The following is a 22,198-nucleotide window of genomic DNA, read 5'->3' on the forward strand; positions in this document are numbered from 1 at the left end:
AAATCCTTGGGAAGGCAGAAGTCTCCACTCCACAGTGAGCACATCCTTCATCATTTAGTGCAGCACTACCACTAGGTAGGACAGACTAAAGACCAAGCGAACAGCCCAAAAGTCCATCAGGCACTGTGGGCCACCAGCAGTAGCATGATTATATACCAGCCCTACTTTACTGAGAAGTGTCAATTAGTTTGCCAGAAGCAGCACCAAGCCTTCCTCTGAATGAGTGAAACATAGCAAACAGGTCCGCCTGTACAGTGATCATCAAAACTAGCAGGCTGTAGTTCGAGCTAAACAGCCCTACAAACAGTTCAGAGGAGAAGCTCTCTAGCCCTACTCTATCCAGTCATGAATGGTGATGGCCTCCCAGCCAGGTAACAGTAGGAAGAAATTCTGAACATGCCATCAACCATGGTGGAACCCAACCATGTGGAAGCAACAAGACTGAAGTGCTTGGCATCTTCGAAAGTACTCAGTGGACAATCTCACCCTGCTTCTTTCTGTATTACCCAGCCAATTCAGTTCACTTCATGATATTGAACAGTGACCGAGTGCACTGCCTGCAAAGACGATAGGTCCCTTTACATCCACGCTGTGGTGTTGAAGAACTGTGCACCAAAACTAGCTGCTTCTGTAGCCAAACCGTTTCAGTCCAGTTTTGACAATGGCATTGTCCATAAGAGAATAAATCTAACCCAGTCTTAATAGCTTCCTCAAAATAATCCGTATGATAGAAGGAGTCAGCAAGCAACTCCCCAAAAACCTGTTCCCTATTAGATTCCATAACTACTAAGCTCCAACATCCATCACAGCGTATATCCAGACATAGACACAAGAACCAAATGCCAGAGGAAAAGAGTGTAGCTGGTTTTGGCATCAGGGCAACATTCAGAGTATGAATTCAACAAGGCCAAGCAAAACAATGGGGGCCAAAATGAAACCTTCCTATTACTGGAGTCATAGCAGATAATGCCCATCGCGAACAAGAGAAAGCCCAGCCACTCCCCTCTTGGCCTGAAATTGTTCTTGGGATGACTATGCTGCCAAAACCACAATTATCACTGTTCCCTAACCCAGGGTTGAAAGTTATTGTAGACACCATCTGTCATCCTTGCTAGCCCAGCACAGAACCGGAACATGGCTCTGTTGCACACTCTCAACTATCAGGGGAGTCTTGTTGATTCTGAATGCTACAGCAATACAGATTGCGACCCATTCACGTATTTTGCTATTCCTCGTCCTACATCTCAACTTGTCACTTTTTATTAGCCATCTCCATGCCCGAGTCATAGGAATAGGAGCCAGTCATAGGATCCAAATCAAGCTGCTGAGAAATCTACCCTGTGTGTCGGTTTTTTCTCTGATATGGAGTGCAATTTCTCGTTGTAGGGACACATCCTACATACCCAAGTTCAAAGAGCTTATGCACAGGGGCAGAACCTAGTCTTTAGGAATGCCCAGGTGTAAGCAGAAGCACTGCTGGAGTTTAATCAAATAAAACCATGCAATACATTGAAATAAAATAGTGATAAACTTCCTACTGCTAGTCCATTTAGCACCATTCTACTTCCACTCTTAAATCCAATTTCAGTGGCCAATTAGCAACAGCTCCCTAAAGAGTGCAGACTTGATTGGTTCAGAACTCAGGTTACAAAGTCTATCATGGTCCAGTGCAGAATCTGTCAGCCTCTTTTCCAGGACAGGTCAGCCCTGCCATCTTAACCAAGGCAACAACTGGTCTAAGGTTTCCCCCACCAGACTGAATAATGCATTTGGAAAGCAACAAGTAGGCAAACTATTCACTACAGCATGTATTGCTGCAATCTCTGAACTCTCTGCTTATGCCAAGTAGTTAACAAACCTCATACAAAAAGAACATACAACAAATGGGATTTGCAGCACCTTTAAAGTATATTTGAGTCACCAATGAGAAGCAATTAACAATCAGGAAGCCATCTGATGAGGCCTTCCACGAGTACATCTTGCATCTTGAAAATCCGCAACACCAAGACCCTTGCAGCTGAGGAAAATACAAAAATCTTTGCCCAAAAGCTAACAAAGCTCAGCCAACATCCACTGTAAGTAGGTCCTGATCTGAGACATGACTGGTCATATTTCTATCTGGGTACACAGGTCTTCAGTCACATTATGGGATTTTATCACTTTAATCATCTGCAAAAGGATTTTCAGATTGAGTTATATTGTGTTGTATTTTAAAACAGTTTGCACTGGTTTAAAAAAGCCATTGGCTGCGTATGAAAGCCATACAAGCCAATTTGTGGAACGTCACTTTGGACAGTCTATTCCATACCAATATAATTAGACTTCATTGTCAGGGGGGCCTGGGATGTTGAGCAATTGGTTCTTAGCGCAGGTTGGCAACAAATATTCACAACCTTTGTGGTGAGGTTGATTCTATTTATGTGAGCACTGCAAGGAGTATATTCTTCTGGGGCTAGGGGTGGTCACTATGGTTCAGAGGCCTGTTGATGAATTTTGGCACAGGTTCCTGGGTCAGAATTAATCGAGAAAGGAAGGGAGGGGATTGTGCAAAGCAGAAATGCGTACCCAAAACCTAGTGAGCCAGGGCACATGGTTTCTTATTTTTCTAAAGAGAGAAATGAGATCAAGCAGAATTTGCTCTGACTCGTATTCTAGGTTCACCTGCTGTCTGCTCAATAAAGCAGCCTAACAATTCCTATCAGGACTCATTTCACCAAGTGTTTCAACCTGCAGAAAGATTGGATTGTACATGCCCTCATGTGAAAGATTTGATTACCTAATTCAGATCACAAAGGCATTCCACTGTTACAACACCAGCTTACACAATTGTGCAATTAGTTAGTACAGTACAAGCAAATTCTTGAACACAAGACATTCAGACCGCTTAAAGGAGCGAGCAGCACCACTGCCTCAGAGAAAACATCAAAGGCCGACTCAAAACGTCTAACACTCAGACAACTTATCTAGGGAGCCTGAGTCAATAGTCATTGACTATTGTTTATACTGAAGGGCAAGGACACAAATTGGTTTCTGACCTGAGGCTTTGGACCATCCTGGAAGTTGGCATTTTGCACCATTATACCCTTAAATGTCCTCATCTCCCTGTAAAGCACTCAATCTTTCTTCTACTTGAGTGAACTATGTAAAGCTAAACTTGCCAGTTAAGATATTCAGATTACTCCAAGTAGACATCAGAGATTAAATCTCTGCAAATCAGGGGCATTTAATGTCAAGTAATGTTAATATAAATGGCTCATGTGCACAATTCTGGATCAGGAGCTTTATTTTGTGCTAAGTTTCTCATTGATGTATCCTATTTCAAATCTGTCCAAGCTGCCACGATGCTACACAGCGAGTGCCTGCAGCATACTTGACCATGACAGTTATCACTGTCTGCCCAGATCTTGTTCTTAACCAAAAATACTAAAATACTTCAGCAGGTAGCACTGGATAGCACAGGAGTGAGAAACTGGTTAATTTTTAACCATCTACCCCAGGGGCACTGAGGCAAGCTGTAGTATCCGACAACTGTCCCATCTGACATCAGCCAAGCCAATGATTTCCAGCAACTGCAGTATTTCGCTTTTCCATCAATTTCTGGTTTGGGTGTCTTATGATTATACCACCTGGTGCATGTAAGCAGTACACTGGCACAACTACTGCTACACAATTCTGAGCATAATATGTGACTCATGTCCCAACTGTGAGGTGAGTAAAAAAATGTATTATTTTGTTCATAGAAGGCATGTTGCATTGCAGTGACAGAGAGCCAGGAGCCACTATTAACAGGGTATCCAGCTTCTGCCATGTTTAAAATCAGGTTTAGACAGCACATTGATCTGGCCCCAGTAATGCAATATGCTATTTTTGAAGTTAATTGTTAGACATGAAACAATAGCAGGAATGGCTTTTCATACAAAGAGCTGTTAGTCTGAGAGCTACAGAAATGTGTAGTTGAAGGGAATGCAATTAAATTATTCCAAACATTTTGCTTGACACAGATTCAATTGGAAGTCAAGTACTGCAATGCCCTGCACCTTGCTAACGAAGCAATGTCTCAGTCACCCACACTGTAGCTTCAGTCCTGATGGCTTCAGATTTATGGTTTTTGGGCCAGTAGAGTAGTTAGCTTTATCCTCCCATCCATGGATGCTGTCAGGCATGTCCCACAATCCATTGCAGTACACCAATCGACAGTGACCACAGGTGCTCGGTGACCTCCAAGTGACAGACAAGGCTCCAAGATTCGTTCTGTATCTGTCAGCTAGGAAAAAAGACAGAAAAGCCCACTGGAGTCAACAGGTATATAGAATCTAGAACCTTACTCATTCCTGGATCAACTTCAGACCACCCCCATTAAGAGTTACTTCTGGTGTCAGAAGAATTAACCATAAATAAAAACACTTCTTACTCTATGAAAAGAAATGGAGATCTTTGATCTCAAAAGGTAGCAACTTAGGGGAATCTTATATAAAAAAAACTAAATGTTATATAAATGGCAAATCTGAAGTATCGCTTCAAGGTATAAACACACCATTAGAAGAGGACGCATAGCTTCAAACTGGTGATGGACAAATTAAAGAGCTATAATGGGATTAGCAGGCACTCATCTCATTCACTTTACAATCTTGTCAACTGGACATAGGAACAGATTAAGTAATTCAGTCCCTCAAGACTGTTGCGCCACTCAATGAGATCATGGCTGATCTGTATTCCAACTCCAGCTACCTGCCTTGGCTTCATACCCTTTTCATTCAGGTTTGAAATTGAGGTAGCATCAGATCCTTTTTTGTGGGATCAGAATTCCACAATTTTACCACTCTCTGCATGAAGGCGTGCTACTTAACTTCTCACCTGAATGATCTGGTCCTGAGATTAAGGTTATAACACTTCTCCTAGATTTGAGATTCGAAAAGAGGGGAAGAGATTTTTTCTCAGATGGATGGGCGACTGGCACCTGAAGCAATTCCTACACCATGTGGGACCTTCAGGACACTTCGTACATATGACGTGGTTCCAGCTGCTTGAGCTCGTGCTCAGAATTTCTGAGCTTGAAGGGCAGCTGGAGTCACTGCGGAGAATCAGAGAGGATGAGAGTTTTCCTGGATTGTACGTTCCAGGTGGTGGCCACCCCTCAGGCAGTAAGAGTTCAGGATAGTGGGTGGCCACCTGGAAGAGGCAGGAAGTCTTCAGGGTGCGCGCTATTCAGCATTAGAGACAGCTGGGAGTGATGATACCTTGAAAGAGTGCAGTGCAGACTATGGCACCAATGGGCAAAGGACTGCACAGGAGGGAAGAGTAGAAATGCAGTCGTTTTAGCAAATTCTAGAGTTGGGGGACAGCCAGGCATTTCTGTAACTGGCATTGTGAGTTGCACGTTGCCTCCTTGGTGCCAGAGTAAAGGAGAGGGTGCAGAATATGTAGGGGAAGGGAGTGCGCCAAAATTTGCGGTACACATAAACAAACTGCAGATTGCAAGCCGAGTGTGGAGATTCGAGTTTGGTGAGTGGGGATTTTAAGTGTTGTTATCCTTACAAAAGTTTGGTCTGCAGTTAGCATTTAACTGGGATTTACCCTCTAGATAAAATAGGGTTAAGAAAGTAAAGTAAGTTTCTTAGAGTGTTAAGCAGGGATTAACAGGCTCAACTGCAGAGTAGCTGATTAGTTAAGTAGCTGAGCAGTCAAATCTGGTTGCTGCAGTTTCAGCTTCAAAAGGTATAAAGACAGAGGTCTGGGTGCAGCCTGCAAACAGAGTGCAGATTGCAAGCTGAATGTACAGATTTGGGTTTGGTGAGTGGCGAGTTAGGGGGAGGTGGTGCTCCATTGTTCTACTTTTTTTTTTTTTAAGCCCTCCAGTATTGGTTCTTGCTTTGGTGCAGTGGAAGGAGCGGTTTGATGAGTACCTGGTCAGCTATTCTACTTATAATAATTAGTCTGTAAAGTTAAAGTATGGCAGGGCAGCTCTGCCAACTGGAATGTGCAGCCTGTGGCATGTGGGAAGTCATGGACACACCATGTGTCCGAGATAAACACATCTGCAGGAAGTGTCACCGGCTGCAGAAACTTGAGCTCTGGGTTTCGGAACCCGAACGGCAGCTAGAGTCACTGTTGTGCATCTGCGCGGTGGAGGACTACGTAGATGGCACGTTTAGGGAGTTGGTCACACTGCAGGTTAGGAGCATGCAGGCAGATAGGGAATGGATGACTGCTAGGGCGTGTAAGAGAACCAGGCACGTAGTGCAGGAGTCCCCTGATATGATCTCACTCGCTAATCGGTTTTCCATTTTAGACACTGGTGAGGGTGATAGTTCCTCAGAGGAGTACAGTCAGAGCCAAGTTTGCAGCACCACAGGTGGCTCAGCTGCACAGGAGGGGAAGAGGAGGAGTGGAAGGACAGTAGTGACAATGGATTCGTTAGTTAGGGGAACAGATAGACATTTCTGTGCAGTAAACGTGACTCCAGGATGGTATGTTACTTCCCTGGTGCCAGGATCAAGGAGGTCACAGAAAGGCTGCAGGACATTCTTCTGGGGAAGGGTGAACTGCCAGAGGTCATGGTCCAATTTGGTACCAATGACATAGGTAACAAAGGGGAATGAGGTCCTGAAAGCAGATTTTAGGGAGCTAGGAACCAGATTTAAAAACAGGACCTCAAGAGCAGTAATCTCAGGATTACTCCCAATCCCACATGCAAGTGAGCACAGGAATAGGAGAACTGAGCGATTGAACACGTGGCTGGAGAACTGGTGTAGGAGAGAGCGCATCAGATTTCTCAGACATTGGAACTGGTTCTGGGGCAGGTGGGACCTGTAAAAGATGGATGGGTTGCATCTTAGCAGGACTGGGATGAATATTCTCGCTGGGAGATATGCTAGTGCTGTTGAGGAGGGTTTAAACTAAATTGTCAGGGGGATGAGAACCTGAGAGGGAGCTCAGATTGGAGGGAAGCAAAACTGGTAACTTGTCAGTGGTGTGGAAACCAAGAGGAAATATCAGAGGAATACCAAGATGCACAGAACACTGGGGGAGATAGATAGCACAAGAGTAGGGAATAGGACGTTATTAGGTGGGTTCAGAGTAAGGGAGAAAGTAGTAAAGTCTGAATCATAGAAACATAGAAAAACAGGAGGAGTAGGCCATTCGAGTCTGCTCCGCCATTCAATACGATCATGGCTGATCATCCAAACTCAGTACCCTGTTCTCGCTTTCTCTCCAAATCCCTTGACCCCTTTAGCCCCAAGAACTATATCTAACTCTATCTTGAACATATTTAATAATTTGGCCTCAACTGCTTTCTGTGGTAGAGAATTCCACAGGTTCACCACTCTCTGGGTGAAGAAATCCCTCCTCATCTAAGTCCTAAATGGCTTATCCCTTATCCTTAGACTGTGACCCCTGGTCCTGGACTCCCCCGCCATCAGGAACATCCTTCTTGTATCTAGTCTGTCCAGTCGATTTAGAATTTTGTAGGTTTCTATGAGATCCCCTCTCATTCTTCTAAACTCTAGCGAATACAAGCCTGATCGACCCAATCTCTCTTCATACGTCAGTCCTGCCATCCCAGGAATCAGTCTGGTGAACCTTCATTGCACTCCCTCCATAGCAAGAACATCCTTCCTCAGATAAGGAGACCAAAACTGCACACAATACTCCAGATGTGGTCTCACCAAGGCCTTGTACAATTGCAAATCTATCGCTGTTCAGATAATAATCTGCCTTTCTGTTTTTGCCACCAAAGTGGACAACCTCACATTTATCCACATTATACTGCATCTGTCATGTATTTGCCCACTCACTCAACCTGTCCAAATCAAGTCCAGTCCAACTGGAGCTTCTCTGCATCCTCCTCACAGCTCCCACTCAGCTTTGTGTCGTCTGCAAACTTGAATAGGACAGAATCAATTTGGCTAGAGCTAAGGGACAAAAAAGGTGCAGTTACAATGCTCGGTGTTGTCTATAGGCCACCAGTTAGTGGGAAGGACATGGAGGAACAAATTTGCAAGGAAATTACAGAAAGGTGAAAAAATTATATGGTAGTTATAATGGGGGACTTTAATTATCCAAACATAGACTGGGTTAATAGTACTGTAAAGTGCAGCGAGGGGCAAGAGTTCCTAGAGTGTGTTCAGGAAAATTTTCTACAACAGTATGTTGGTAGTCCAACAAGAAAGGAGGGACTGGTTCTTGGGAATGAGGTAGGCCACGTGAATTATGTATCAGTAGGAGAGCATTTAGGGGATAGTGATCATTGTATCATAAGGTTTATACTGACCATGGAAAAGGAGCAATCGAGGGTAAGAATAATTAACTGGGGGGAAGGCCAACTTCAATGGGGCAAGAATGTAACTGGGGCAACTAAACTGGAGTCAAAGGCTGGCAGGAAAACCGGTAGATGAACAATGGGCTACCTTCAAGAGATAGTTCGAGCACAGTCAAGGTATGTTCTCTCGAAGGGGAAATGTAGGGCAAACAAATCCAGAGCTCCCTGGATGACAAAAAAGAGGTAGAGATTAAGACACAGAAGAAAAAGTGTGCTTATGACACATGCCAGTTAAATATGTACTACTGAGAACCAGGCTGAATATTGAAGGTCCAAAGGGGAAGTGAAAAAGCAAATAAGAGAAACAAAGAGAGCATGAAAAGAAACTGGCTGCTAGCATTAAAGAAAATCCCAAAGTTTTTTTATAGGCATATAAATAGTAAAACGGTGGTAAAAAGGAGGGGTGGGACCAGAAAGGGGATTTACACATGGAGGCAGAGGGCACATCAAAATCATGAGGTGTCTGGACAGAATTGATAGAGAGAAACTGTTGCCACTCACGAAAGGATCGAGAACGAGAGTGTACAGATTTAAAGTATTTGGTAAGAGAAGCAAAAGTGACATGAGGAAAACTTTTTTCACGCAGCGAATGGTTAAGGTCTGGAATGGGCTGCCTGAGAACGTGGTACAGGCAGGTTCAATTGAAGCATTCAAAAGGGAATTAAACAGTTATACGAAAAGGAAGAATGTGCAGAGTTATGGGGAGAAGGCAGGGTGAATGGAACTGAGAGCTGCTTTTTCAGAGAGCTGATGCAGACACGATGGGCTGAATGGGCTCCTTCTGCACTGTAACGATTCTGTGATTCTATGATGTCAGTACCAATGATAGTGAGCAGTTATTGAGGTTCTACTGTCAGATTTTCATGAGGTTGGGAAGGAGGAAATTCCAGGTTTTTGACCCAGGTGACACTAAAGGAATGGATGGTGTATGACTTGGAAGGGAACTTGCAGGTGGCAGTTTTCCTAGGTGTCTGCCGCCTTTGATCTTTTGGGTGGTAGACGTCATAGGTTTCAAAGGTGCTGTCAAAGGAGGCATGGTGAGTTGCTAGTGCATCTTATAGATGGTACACACTGCTGCCACTGTGTGCCGGTGATGGAGGGAGTGAATGTTTAAGGTGGTAGATGGGGTGCCTATCAAGTGGGCTGCTTTTTCCTGGATGCTGTTGAGCTTCTTGAACGTTGTTGGAGCTGCACTCATCCAGGCAAGTGGAGAGTATTCCATCACACTCCTGACTTGTGCCTTGGAGATGGTGGGCAGGCTTTGAGTCAAGAGGTGAGTTACTCACCAGAGACAAAATATCAGGAGAAGTGGAGATGTTGGAGGTAATAGAAGGGGTAAAGATTGATAGGAAGGATTTTTTTATTCGTTCATGGGATGTGGGCGTCACTGACTCGGCCAGCATTTATTGCGCATCCTTAATGTACTGGGAAGGTTGGCTATAATTAGAACGGCTAAGTTGCCTGGTCCAGATGGCTTGTATTGCAGGTTGCTAAAAGAAGTGGGAGTGGAGATAGTGGAAGGCCTTGCCATAATCTTCCAATCTACCCTGGTTATCGGGGTGGTGCAGAGGATTGGAAAGTGGCAAATGTGACACCTATATTCAAGAAAGGGTGGAAGGATATTCCTCGTAACTACAGGCCAGTCAGTTTAACCTCAGGTGGTGGCCAACATTTTAGAAACAATAATCGGGGGGGGTGGGAAACAAATCAACAGGCACTTGGAGAGGTTTGAGTTAATTAAGGAGAGCCAGCACGATTTGTAAAAGACAGATCATGCTTGAGTAATCTAAAGATTTGATGAAGTAACAGGAGGTTGATGAAGAGAATGCAATAGATGTTGTCTATATGGATTTTTAAAAAAGCACTGGACATAATAGCACATAAAAGGCTGGTTAACAAAATTGAGGCTCATGGAATAGGAAAGTCAGTGGATAAAAATTGGCCTAAGGAAAGAGAACAGTGAATCAAGGTAAATGTTTTTTTCAGACTGGAAAATGGTAGATATTGGTGTTCCCCAAGGTTCAGTGCTGAGATTACTGCTTTTTGTATATGTTTTAGATATTGGAATACAAAGTAAAATTTCAAAATTTGCCAATGATACCAACCCTGGAGGAGTGGCAGACAATGAGGATGATACCAATCAACTGCAACAGGACACAGATAGGCTGGCAGAATGGGCAGGCAAGTGGCAGATGGAATTTAATACAGAGAAATGTGAGAACATAGAACATAGAACATACAGCACAGAACAGGCCCTTCGGCCCACAATGTTGTGCCGATCCTTTGTCCTCTGTCAAGGACAATTTAATCTATACCCCATCATTCTCCTTTATCCATATACCTATCCAAAAGCCTTTTGAAAGTCCCTAAAGTTTCTGACTCAACAACTTCCCCGGGCAAGGCATTCCATGCCTCGACCACTCTCTGGGTAAAGAACCTTCCCCTGACATCCCCCTTATATCTCCCACCCTTCACCTTAAATTTATGACCCCTTGTAACGCTTTGCTCCACCCGGGGAAAAAGTTTCTGACTGTCTACCCTATCTATTCCCCTGATCATCTTATAAACCTCTATCATGTCACCCCTCATCCTTCTCCTTTCTAATGAGAAGAGGCCTAGAATGTTCAGCCTTTCCTCGTAAGACTTATTCTCCATTCCAGGCAACATCCTGGTAAATCTCCTCTGCACCCTCTCCAAGGCTTCCACATCCTTCCTAAAATGAGGCGACCAGAACTGCACACAGTACTCCAAATGAGGCCTTACCAAGGTCCTGTACAGCTGCATCATCACCTCACGGCTCTTAAATTCAATCCCTCTGCTAATGAACGCTAACACCCCATATGCCTTCTTCACAGCCCTATCCACTTGAGTTGCAACTTTCAATGATCTATGCACATAGACCCCAAGGTCTCTCTGCTCCTCCACATGCCCAAGAACCCTACCGTTAACCCAGTATTTTGCATTCATGTTTGTCCTTCCAAAATGGACGACCTCACACTTTTCAGGGTTAAACTCCATCTGCCACTTTTCAGCCCAGCACTGCAACCTATCCAAGTCCCTTTGCAGACGACAATAGCCCTCCTCGGTATCCACAACTCCACCAACCTTTGTATCATCTGCAAATTTACTGACCCACCCTTCGACTTCCTCATCCAAGTCGTTAATAAAAATCACAAACAGGAGAGGACCCAGAACTGATCCCTGCGGCACGCCACTGGTAACTGGGCTCCAGGCTGAGTATTTACCATCTAAGACCACTCTCTGCCTTCTATCAGTTAGCCAATTCTTAATCCAACTGGCCACATTCCCCACTATCCCATGCCTCCTGACTTTCTCCATAAGTCTACCATGGGGGACCTTATCAAATGCCTTACTAAAATCCATGTACACCACATCCACTGGTTTACCCTCATCCACTTGCTTGGTCACCTGCTCAAAGAATTCAATCAGGCTTGTGAGGCAAGACCTACCCCTCACAAAACCGTGCTGACTGTCCCGAATCAAGCAGTGTCTTTCCAGATGCTCAGAAATCCTATCCCTCAGCACCTTTTCCATCAACTTGCCTACCACCGAAGTAAGACTAACTGGCCTGTAATTCCCAGGGTTGTTCCTATTCCCTTTCTTGAACAGGGGCACAACATTTGCCACCCTCCAATCACCTGGTACCACCCCCGTCAGCAGAGAAGATGAAAAGATCATTGCCAACGGCTCTGCAATTTCATCCCTTGCTTCCCATAACATCCTTGGATATACCCCGTCAGGCCCGGGAGACTTGTCTATCTTCAAGTTATTCAAAAACCCCAACACATCTTCCCTCCTAACGAGCACTTCCTCGAGCTTACCAGTCTGTTTCACACCGTCCTCTTCAGTAATACACCCCTTCTCATTCGTAAATACCGAAGAGAAGTACTCATTCAAAACCTCACTTATCTCTTCCGGCTCAACACACAGTCTCCCGCTATTGTCCTTGACCGGACCTACGGTCCCCCTGGTCATCCTCATATTTCTGACATACGCGTAAAAGGCCTTGGGGTTTTCTTTTATCCTACCCGCCAAGCATTTTTCATGCCCTCTCTTAGCTCTCCTAATCCCTTTCTTCAGATCCTTCCTGGCCATCTTGTATCCCTCCTGAGGTGATGCATTTTGACAGGAGGGATAAGAGAAGCAATACATACCTAACAGCCCAGTTCCAAACAGTGTGCAAGGACAGAGGGGCCTCGGGGTTCATGTGCACAAATCTCTGAAGGTGGCAGGACGTATGGAGATTAATTAGCAAAGCCCATGGAATGTTGGACTTCATAAATAAAGGTACGGAGTACAAAAGCAAGGAAGTTGTGCTGAACCTCTACAAAGCTCTCGATAGGCCACAACTAGACTATTACGTCCAGTTCTGGTCACCACACTTTAGGAAGGTGCAGGGGAGATTGACCAGAATGGTTCCAAGGATGAAGGATTTTAGCTACAAGGTTAGTTTGGAGAAGCTGTGTTTGTTCACCTTGGAACAAAGTAGTTTAAGGGGAGATCTGATACAGGTGTACAAGATTATGACACGTTTAGATATTGTAGACAAAGAAAAGCTGTTTGGGCAAGAGATGTGGGGGGGGGGGGGGGGGGGGTGGAATCTGAGGAAGAACATTATTTTTACAGTGAGTGGTAATGACCTGGCACTTGCTGTCTACGAGAGTGGTGGAAGTAGAGATGAATGATTTCAAAAGAATATTCGATGCTCACTTGAAGGGAATAAACTTGCAAGGCTACTGGGATAGAGTGGGGGGGAATGAGACTGACTGCATTGCTCTACAGAGCCCCTGCAATGACTCAATAGACTGAATGGTCTCCTTCTGTGTTATCACTTTGGGACTCCTCCAGCAGGGAAAAAGTTTCTCTTTTTCTAATCCATCAGTTCCTTTACAAATTCTATGAAACTTCAATCAAATCATAAGAACCAGGAGCCAGAGTGGGCCATTCAGCCCTGCGAGCCTGTTCCACCATACAGTAAAATCATGGTTTCTCTTCTAGTGCAACTCCACCTTCCCCCATCATCCCCACATCCATTGATTCCCTCAGTATCTAAAATTTGTGTCTTGAATATGCTCAACAACTGAGCTTATCTCAGGGCTAGCAAATTCCAAAGGTTCACAACCCTTTTTGAGTAAAGGAATTTCTCATCTCAGTCCTAAATGCCAACCCCCTTATTCTGAGTCTGTGACCCCCAACTTTAACTCCCCAGCCTGAAGAAACATCCTCCCAGCATCTACCCTGCCAAACTCCTAAAGAATTTTAGGTTTTAACAGGATTAGCTCTCATCCTTTTAAACTCAGGAATAAAGGCCAATTCTACTCAATCTTTGCTCATAAGTTCCCTCATCCCAGGAATCAGTCGCATGAACCTTCACTGTACTCCAAGGCAAGTTCATCCTTCCTTTGGTAAGGAGACCTGACCCTCCCCCCGCCCCCACCCCCATCCCTCCCTCTACCCCCAACCCACCCCCCCACCCATGGGCCTTCTCATTATGGACACTGGAAACATGTCCCGATTTTGAACACTTCCATTCTTGTATATAAAAGCAAAATACTGCGGATGCTGGAAATCTGAAACAAAAACAAGAAATGCTGGAATCACTCAGCAGGTCTGGCAGCATCTGTGGAAAGAGAAGCAGAGTTAACGTTTCGGGTCAGTGACCCTTCTTCGGAACTAACAAATATTAGAAAAGTCACAGATTATAAGCAAGTGAGATGGGGGTGGGGCAAGAGATAACAAAGGAGAAGGTGCAGATTGGACCAGGCCACATAGCTGACCAAAAGGTCACGGAGCAAAGGCCAACAATATGTTAATGGTTGTATATATGTTTGGTTGTGCCGAATGGCCTGTTTCCATGTTGTAACTTTGTTTTCTATGCTGATAATGCTGAATTTACCCAAACGTTGCTTTGTGCTGCAGCATAAACAATCAGAACAGAACACCCAACCATCATTCAGATAATTAAAGGCAATTTCCTCATTTTATCAAAATCATTATTATTCCCCTTGTATTAATACAGGTTCTCCATCTGCTTCTCCATTCTGGGCCGGTTAACCCAACTATTTCTATCCATCCTTCAACTCAGTGCCTATGCAATAGTACAGCTGGGATTTGGGAATCAGTGTTTACATCAACACTATTGCACTCTGTCACCATATGTTAGCAGCACCGTGTACATGGACCGCATTAGTCTGTCACCATTTGTTGGGTAGCACAGTTTCACAACATGGTGCAGAACATTACAACAGCAGCTAATGGCCTAATCCATAGAATGCAGTATTTTGGAACAGGAGGTTCAGATCCATGTGACAACCAGCGACTGAGCTACATATGATTAATGTGTTCTGAGGTTAGGCAGCACCCTGGTTAAACACCATATCTAACACAATCACCTTTTGGAATATGACCCAAACTCTAATTGTTTCAAAAACCTTAGGATTTAAATGCAGCCAAAGAGCACATTTAAAATAAAATCAAACAACATTTTATAAAAATTATCTTGCCCCCGGCTCCTCGCTGACCATTTACTATCTGCTGCTCACCTACTTTCTGCATCCATGGCTTCAGCTGGTGCTTCCCACTGCCAAGCTGAGTCTCCACCTGCTCCACCGCCCACTCCTCCCCTCCACTCCCCGACCAAGCCTGCTCCACCGCCCTCTCCTCCCTTCCACCCACCAACCAAGCCTGCTCCACCGCCCTCTCCTCCCCTCCACCCACCAACCAAGCCTGCTCCACCGCCCTCTCCTCCCCTCCCCGACCAAGCCTACTTCACCACCGTCTTCTCCTCTCTACACACCGACCAAGCCTGCTCCACCGTCCTCTCCTCCCCTCCACACCCCGACCAATCCTGCTCCACCGCCCTCTCCTCCCCTCCACACCCCGACCAAGCCTGCTCCACCGCCCTCGCCTCCCCTCCACACCCCGACCAAGCCTACTTCACCACCGTCTTTCTCCCCTCTACACACCGACCAAGGCTACTCCGTCATCTCCGCCCCTCCGCATGCTGACTAAGCCTGCTTCACTGCTGTAACATGGTCAGTCGAGGCCATGTGGGGCTCACAGACAGCAGTTAAGGGTATTGGCTGGTATAGTTCTAATGTACACAACCCAGAAACTCTCAGTTTAATTCCCTATCTTGTGGAGGCAGCTCATTTTTTTTTATTCATTCATGGGATGTGGGCATCGCAGGCCAGGCCAGCATTTATTGCCCATCATCTCAGCCCAGTAGCAGTAAGAGCAGCTCTACCACTATGCATGGAACAGAGGAATATGAGTAGGTCATTCAGCCTCTTGAGCCTGTTTCTCTATTCAATTGGGTCATGGTTGATCTGCATCTCAACTCCCATCTATCTGCCTGGCTCCATATTCCTTAATACCCTTACTTGACAAACCTGCATCAACCTCAGTCGTGAAAATCTGAATTGACCCCCAGCATGCACAGCCTTTTAAGGGAGTATGTGCAAAAATAGTAAAAAGACAGAACTAAAGGCTCTGTATCTGAATGCATGCAGCAGCATTCATAAATAAAAAGATGAATTGACAGCACAAATACAAATAAACAAGTATGACATGCTTTGAGAACAGAAAGTGCCAGAAATATTCAGCAGATCTGGCAGCATCTGTGTAGAGAGAAACAGTGTTAACGTTTCAGGTCTGTGACCCTTCAGCAGACTGCGACATGGCTGCAGGGTGACCAAGGCCGGGACGTGAATATTCAAGGGTACTTGGCATTTCGGACGGTCTGGAAGCTAGAAAAGGTGATGGGATTAAGGATGACATAAGTACTATAGTGAGAGATGACTTCAGTTTCAAAGATCAAGATGTAGAATCAGTTTGGGTAGATATAAGAAATAGTAAAGGTAAGAGTAGTTGGAGTAGTTTATAGGCCCCCTAAAAGTAGCTACACTGTAGGACAGAGTATACAGGAAGAAATAATGGGGGCTTGTAAGGAAGGTACAGCAATAATCATGGGTAATTTTAAGCTATATATAGATATTGGACAAATCAAACTGGCAAAGGTAGCCTGGAATGTGAGTTTGTAGAGTGTATACGAGACAATTTCTTAGAGCAGCACATTGTAGAGTCAACCAGAGAGCAGGGTATTCTCGACCTGGTAACGTGCAATGAGACAGGATGAATGACCTCAGTGAAGGAGCCGCTAGGTAGCAGTGATCACATGAATGTGAAATTCATTCAGTTTGAGGGTGTGTAATGTGGATCTAAGACCAGTGTTTTAAACTTAATGACAATTGCAAGGGAATGAAGGCAGAGCTAGCTGAAGTCAAATGGGAAATCAGGTTAAAGGGTAGGACAGTAGAGGTGCAGTGGCAGACATTTAAGGAGCTATTTCATAACACTTAGCAGAGATACATTCCAGTGAGAAAGAAAGACTGAGAAGGACAGACCATCCATGACTAACTAAGGAAGTTAAGGATAGTATCAAATTGTGAAAGAAAAAGCATACAATTCTGCAAAGATTAGTGATAGCTCAGAAGATTGGACAGAATTTAAAAACCAAAGATCGACAAAAAAAAGAGGGAGAAATTAGAGTATAAGGGAAAGCCAGTTACAGATATAAAAACAGATGGTAAGAGTTTCTAAAGTATTTAAAGCAAAATAACTAAAGTGAGCCTCTAGAGAACAAAGAACAGTACAGCACAGGAACAGGCCATTCAGCCCTCCAAGCCTGCGCCGATCTTGATGCCTGCCTAAACCAACACCTTCTGCACTTCCGGGGCCCATATCCCTCTATTCCCTTCCTATTCATGTATTTGTCAAGGTGTCTCTTAAAGGTCGCTATCATATCTGCTTCCACCACCTCCCCTGGCAGCATGTTCCAGGCACTCACCACCCTCTGTGTAAAGAACTTGCCTCGCACATCCCCTCTAAACTTTGCCCTTCGCACCTTAAACCTATGTCCCCTAGTAACTGACTCTTCCACCCTGGGAAAAAGCTTCTGACAATCCACTCTGTCCATGCCACTCATAACTTTGTAAACCTCTATCATGTCGCCCCTCCACCTCCGTCGTTCCAGTGAAAACAATCCGAGTTTTTCCAACCTCTCCTCATAGCTAATGCCCTCCAGACCAGGCAACATCCTGGTAAACCTCCTCTGTACCCTCTCCAAAGCCTCCACATCCTTCTGGTAATGTGGCGACCAGAATTGCACGCAATATTCTAAGTCTGGCCTAACTAAGGTTCTGTACAGCTGCAACATGACTTGCCAATTTTTATACTCTATGCCCCAACCGATGAATGCAAGCATCCCGTATGCCTTCTTGACTACCTTATCCACCTGCATTGCCACTTTCAGTGACCTGTGGACCTGTACGCCCAGATCTCTTTGCCTGTCAATACTCCTAAGGGTTCTGCCATTTACTGTATACCTCCCACCTGCATTAGACCTTCCAAAATGCATTACCTAACATTTGTCCAGATTAAACTCCATCTGCCATTTCTCCGCCCAAGTCTCCAACCGATCTATATCCTGCTGTATCCTCTGACAATCCTCATCATTATCCGCAATTCCACCAACCTTTGTGTCGTCCGCAAACTTACTAATCAGACCAGCTACATTTTCCTCCAAATCATTTATATATACTACAAACAGCAAAGGTCCCAGCACTGATCCCTGCGGAACACCACTAGTCACAGCCCTCCATTCAGAAAAACACCCATCCACTGATGCCCTCTGTCTTCTATGACAGAGCCAGTTCTGTATCCATCTTGCCAGCTCACCTCTGATCCCGGGTGACTTCACCTTTTGTACCAGTCTGCCATGAGGGACCTTGTCAAAGGCTTTACTGAAGCCCATATAGACAACATCCACAGCCCTTCCTTCATCAATCATCTTCGTCACTTCCTCAAAAAACTCAATCAAATTAGTAAGACACGACATCCCCTTCACAAAACCATGCTGCCTGTCGCTAATAAGTTCGTTTGTTTCCAAATGGGAGTAAATCCTGTGCCGAATAATCCTCTCTAATAGTTTCCCTACCACTGACGTAAGGCTCACCGGCCTATAATTTCCTGGATTATCCTTGCCACCCTTCTTAAATAAAGGAACAACATTGGCTATTCTCCAGTCCTCTGGGACCTCACCTGTAGCTAATGAGGATGCAAAGATTTCTGTCAAGGCCCCAGCAATTTCTTCCCGTGCCTCCCTCAGCATTCGAGGGTAGATCCCATCAGACCCTGGGGACTTATCTACCTTAATGCTTTGCAAGACACCCAACACCTCCTCCTTTTTGATAAAGACATGACCGAGACTATCTGCACTCCCTTCCCGAGGCTCATCATCCACCAAGTCTTTCTCTTTGGTGAATACTGGTGCAAAGTACTCATTTAGCACCTCGCGCATTTCCTCTGGCTCCACACATAGATTCCCATCTCTGTCCTTGAGTGGGCCAACCCTTTCCCTGGTTACCCTCTTGCTCTTTATATATGTATAAAAAGCCTTGGGATTTTCCTTAATCCTGTTTTCCAATCATTTTTCATGACCCCTTTGAGCCCTCCTAACTCCTTGCTCAAGTTCCTTCCTACTGCCTTTATATTCCTCAAGTGCTTCGTCTGTTCCTAGCCTTCCAGCCCTTACAAATGCTTCCTTTTTCTTTTTGACTAGGCTCAATATCCAGTGTTATCCAAGCTTCCCGAAACTTCCCTTTCTTCCTCACAGGAACATGCTGGTCCTGGATTCTAATCAGCTGACGTTTGAAAGACTCCCACATGTCAGATGTTGATTTACCCTCAAACAGCTTCCCCCAATCTAAATTCTTCAGTTCCTGCCTAATATTGTTATAATTAGCCTTCCCCCAATTTAGCACCTTCACCCGAGGACTACTCTTATCCTTATCCACAAGTACCTTAAAACTTATGGAATTATGGTCACTGCTCCCGAAATGCTCCCCCACTGAAACTTCGACCACCTGGCCGGGCTCATTCCCCAATACCAGGTCCAGAATGGCCCCATCCCTAGTTGGACTATCTACATATTGTTGCAAGAAGCCCTCCTGGATGCTCCTCACAAATTCTGCCCCATCCAAGCCCCTAGCAATAAGTGAGTCTCAGTCAATATAGGGGAAGTTAAAATCACCCACCACCACAACCCTGTTACCTTTACATCTTTCCAAAATCTGTCTACATATCTGCTCCTCTACCTCCCGCTGGCTGTTGGGAGGCCTGTAGTAAACCCCCAACATCATGACTGCACCCTTCCTATTCCTGAGCTCCACCCATATTGCCTTGCTGCATGACCCCTCTGAGGTGTCCTCCCGCAGTACAGCTGTGATATTCTCCTTAACCAGTAATGCAACTCCCCCATCCCTTTTACATCCCCCTCTATCACGCCTGAAGCTTCTCAAGCCTGGAACATTTAGCTGCCAATCCTGCCCTTCCCTCAACCAAGTCTCTGTAAGAGCAATATCATCATATTTCCAAGTACTAATCCAAGCTCTAAGTTCATCTGCCTTACCTGTTATACTTCTCACACTGAAACAAATGCACTTCAGACCACCAGTCCCGCTGTGCTCAGCAACATCTCTCTGCCTGCTCTTCCTCTTAGTCATACTGGCCTTATTTACTATGTCCTCCTCATTTATTTCACTAACTGTCCTACTGCTCTGGTTCCCACCCCCCTGCCACACTAGTTTAAACCCTCCCGAGTGACGCTAGCAAACCTTGCAGCCAGAATATTAGTGCCCCTCCAGTTTGGATGCAACCCGTCCTTCTTGTACAGGTCCCATCTGTCCCTGAAGAGAGCCCAATGGTTCAGATATCTGAAACCCTCCCTTCTGCACCAGCTGCTCAGCCACATGTTTAGCTGCACTATCTTCCTATTTCTAGCCTCACTGGCATGTGGCACAGGGAGTAATCCAGAGATTACAACCCTCGAGGTCCTGTTTCTTAACTTACTACCGAAATCCCTAAACTCCCCTACAGGACCTCATCACTCTTCCTGCCTATGTCGTTGGTACCGACGTGTAACACAACCTCTGGTTGTTCACCCTCCCCCTTCAGAATGCCCCCTGTCCGTTCAGAGACATCCTTGACCCTGGCACCAGGGAGGCAACATACCATCCTGGAGTCTCTTTCACGTCACGTATGGGGAATAATAATGGGAAATAAGGAAACGGTGGAAGCGTTGAAAAGATAGTGTGTCTGTCTTCACTGTAGAAGACACATGTAACATCCTAGAAATACTTGTAAATCAAGAGGTGAAAGGGGAGGAGGAACTTAAAAAATTACAATCACCAGAGAAAGGGTATGAGAAAACTATTAGAAATAATGGCCGATATGTCCTTAGGACCTGATGGCCTGAATCCTAGGATCTTAAAAGTAGCAAGCTGGTTAGCCTAACATCTGTCATAGCAAAAATGCTAGAACCTATTGAGGTTATAGCAGGGCACTTACATCTTAATGCAATCAGGCAGAGTCAACATGGTTTTGTGAAAGGGAAATCATGCTTGACTAAGAGGAAGTAACAAGAAAGATGGATAAAGTAGAACCTGTAGATGTAGTGTATTTGGAATTCCAAAGACATCTGATAAGGTGCCACGTCAAAGCTTATTTCACAAAATAAGAGGTCATTGTGTAGGGGGCAATATATTAGCACGAATAGAAGATTGGTTAGCAAAAAGGAAAAATAGGGATAAATGAGTCATTTTCAGGTTGACAGGATGTGCCTAGTGGAATGCTACATGATCAGTGCTGGGACCTCAACTACTTACAATCTATATCAACAATTTGGATGAAGGGACCAAATGTGTGCTTGCTAAATTTGCTGATAACACAAAGATAACTAGGAGAGTAAGTAGTGAAGAGGACATAAGGAGGCTACAAAGGAATATAGATAGGTTAAGTAAGTTGGCAAAAATTTGACAGATGGATTATAATGTGGGAAAATGTGAACTTGTCCACTTTGATAGGAAGAATAGAAAAACAAATTATTTAAATAGAGAGAGATTACAGAACTCTGACAGAGGGATCGGGATGTCCTGGTACATGATTCACAATAAGTATGTAGGTAAAGCAAGTAATTAAGGAGGCAGATGGAATGGTCACTTATCGCAAGGGGAATGGAACACAAAAGTAAGGAAGCTTTACTACAGTTTTACAGGGAGGTGATGAGACCACATCTGGAATACTGTGTACAGTTCGGGTCTCCTTATTTAAGGATCGATGCAATTGCATTCGAAGCAGTGGAGAAAAGAATTACTTGATTGATTTCTGGGATGAAGGGGTTATCTTATGAGGAAAGGTTGAACAGGTTGGGCCTGTATCCATGGAAGTTTAAAAAAATGAAGGGCAATCTTATTGTAACATACAAGATCCTGAGGGACTTGACAGGGTGGATGCTGAAAGGATGGTTCCCCTTATGGGAGAGACTAGAACTAGGCGATATAGTTGAAAAATTAGGGGTCTTCCATAAGATGGAAACGAGGAGAATTTTTTTAAAATCAGAGTCATTAGTCTGTGGAAGTCTCTTCCCTCGAGCAGTGGAGGCAGGGTCATTGAATTTGTTTAAGGTGGAGATAGATTCTTGATTGACAAGGGAGTCAAAGGTTATAGCAAGTAGACAGGAAAGTAGAGATGAACCAACAATCAGATCAGCCATGATCTCATCAAATGCTGGAATAGGCTTGAAGGGCCAAATGGCCTACTCCTGCTCCTAATTCGAATGTTGGTATGTTCTGGACTCTCCCACTAGAGGAAATAGTTTATCTGTTTACTGTATCAAATTATTTTGCCATTTTAAATACCTAGGCTAGATCATCCGTCAACTGAAGGGAAGGCAGCTTGTTCAATCTGTCCTCAATTTAACCCTTTTAGCTCTGTTATTATTCTAGTAAATCTGCACTG

General features: G+C 44.7%; 1 protein-coding gene across 3 annotated transcripts in view; it reads right to left on the reverse strand.

The window, feature by feature from the left end:
• Positions 1–1,886: 1,886 nt before the first annotated feature.
• The window catches only part of wdr91 (WD repeat domain 91), a 75,647-nt gene continuing 55,335 nt past the window's right edge, over positions 1,887–22,198 (reverse strand). For all 3 annotated transcript variants that reach the window (XM_068051087.1, XM_068051086.1, XM_068051088.1), the window contains one exon: positions 1,887–4,264. In XM_068051087.1, the coding sequence (XP_067907188.1) occupies positions 4,100–4,264 (165 nt within the window). In that variant the 3' untranslated portion in view covers positions 1,887–4,099. The remainder of the gene's footprint in view (positions 4,265–22,198) is intronic.

Source organism: Heterodontus francisci, chromosome 18, assembly GCF_036365525.1.
Source record: "Heterodontus francisci isolate sHetFra1 chromosome 18, sHetFra1.hap1, whole genome shotgun sequence".
Taxonomy (NCBI): Eukaryota; Metazoa; Chordata; class Chondrichthyes; order Heterodontiformes; family Heterodontidae; genus Heterodontus; species Heterodontus francisci.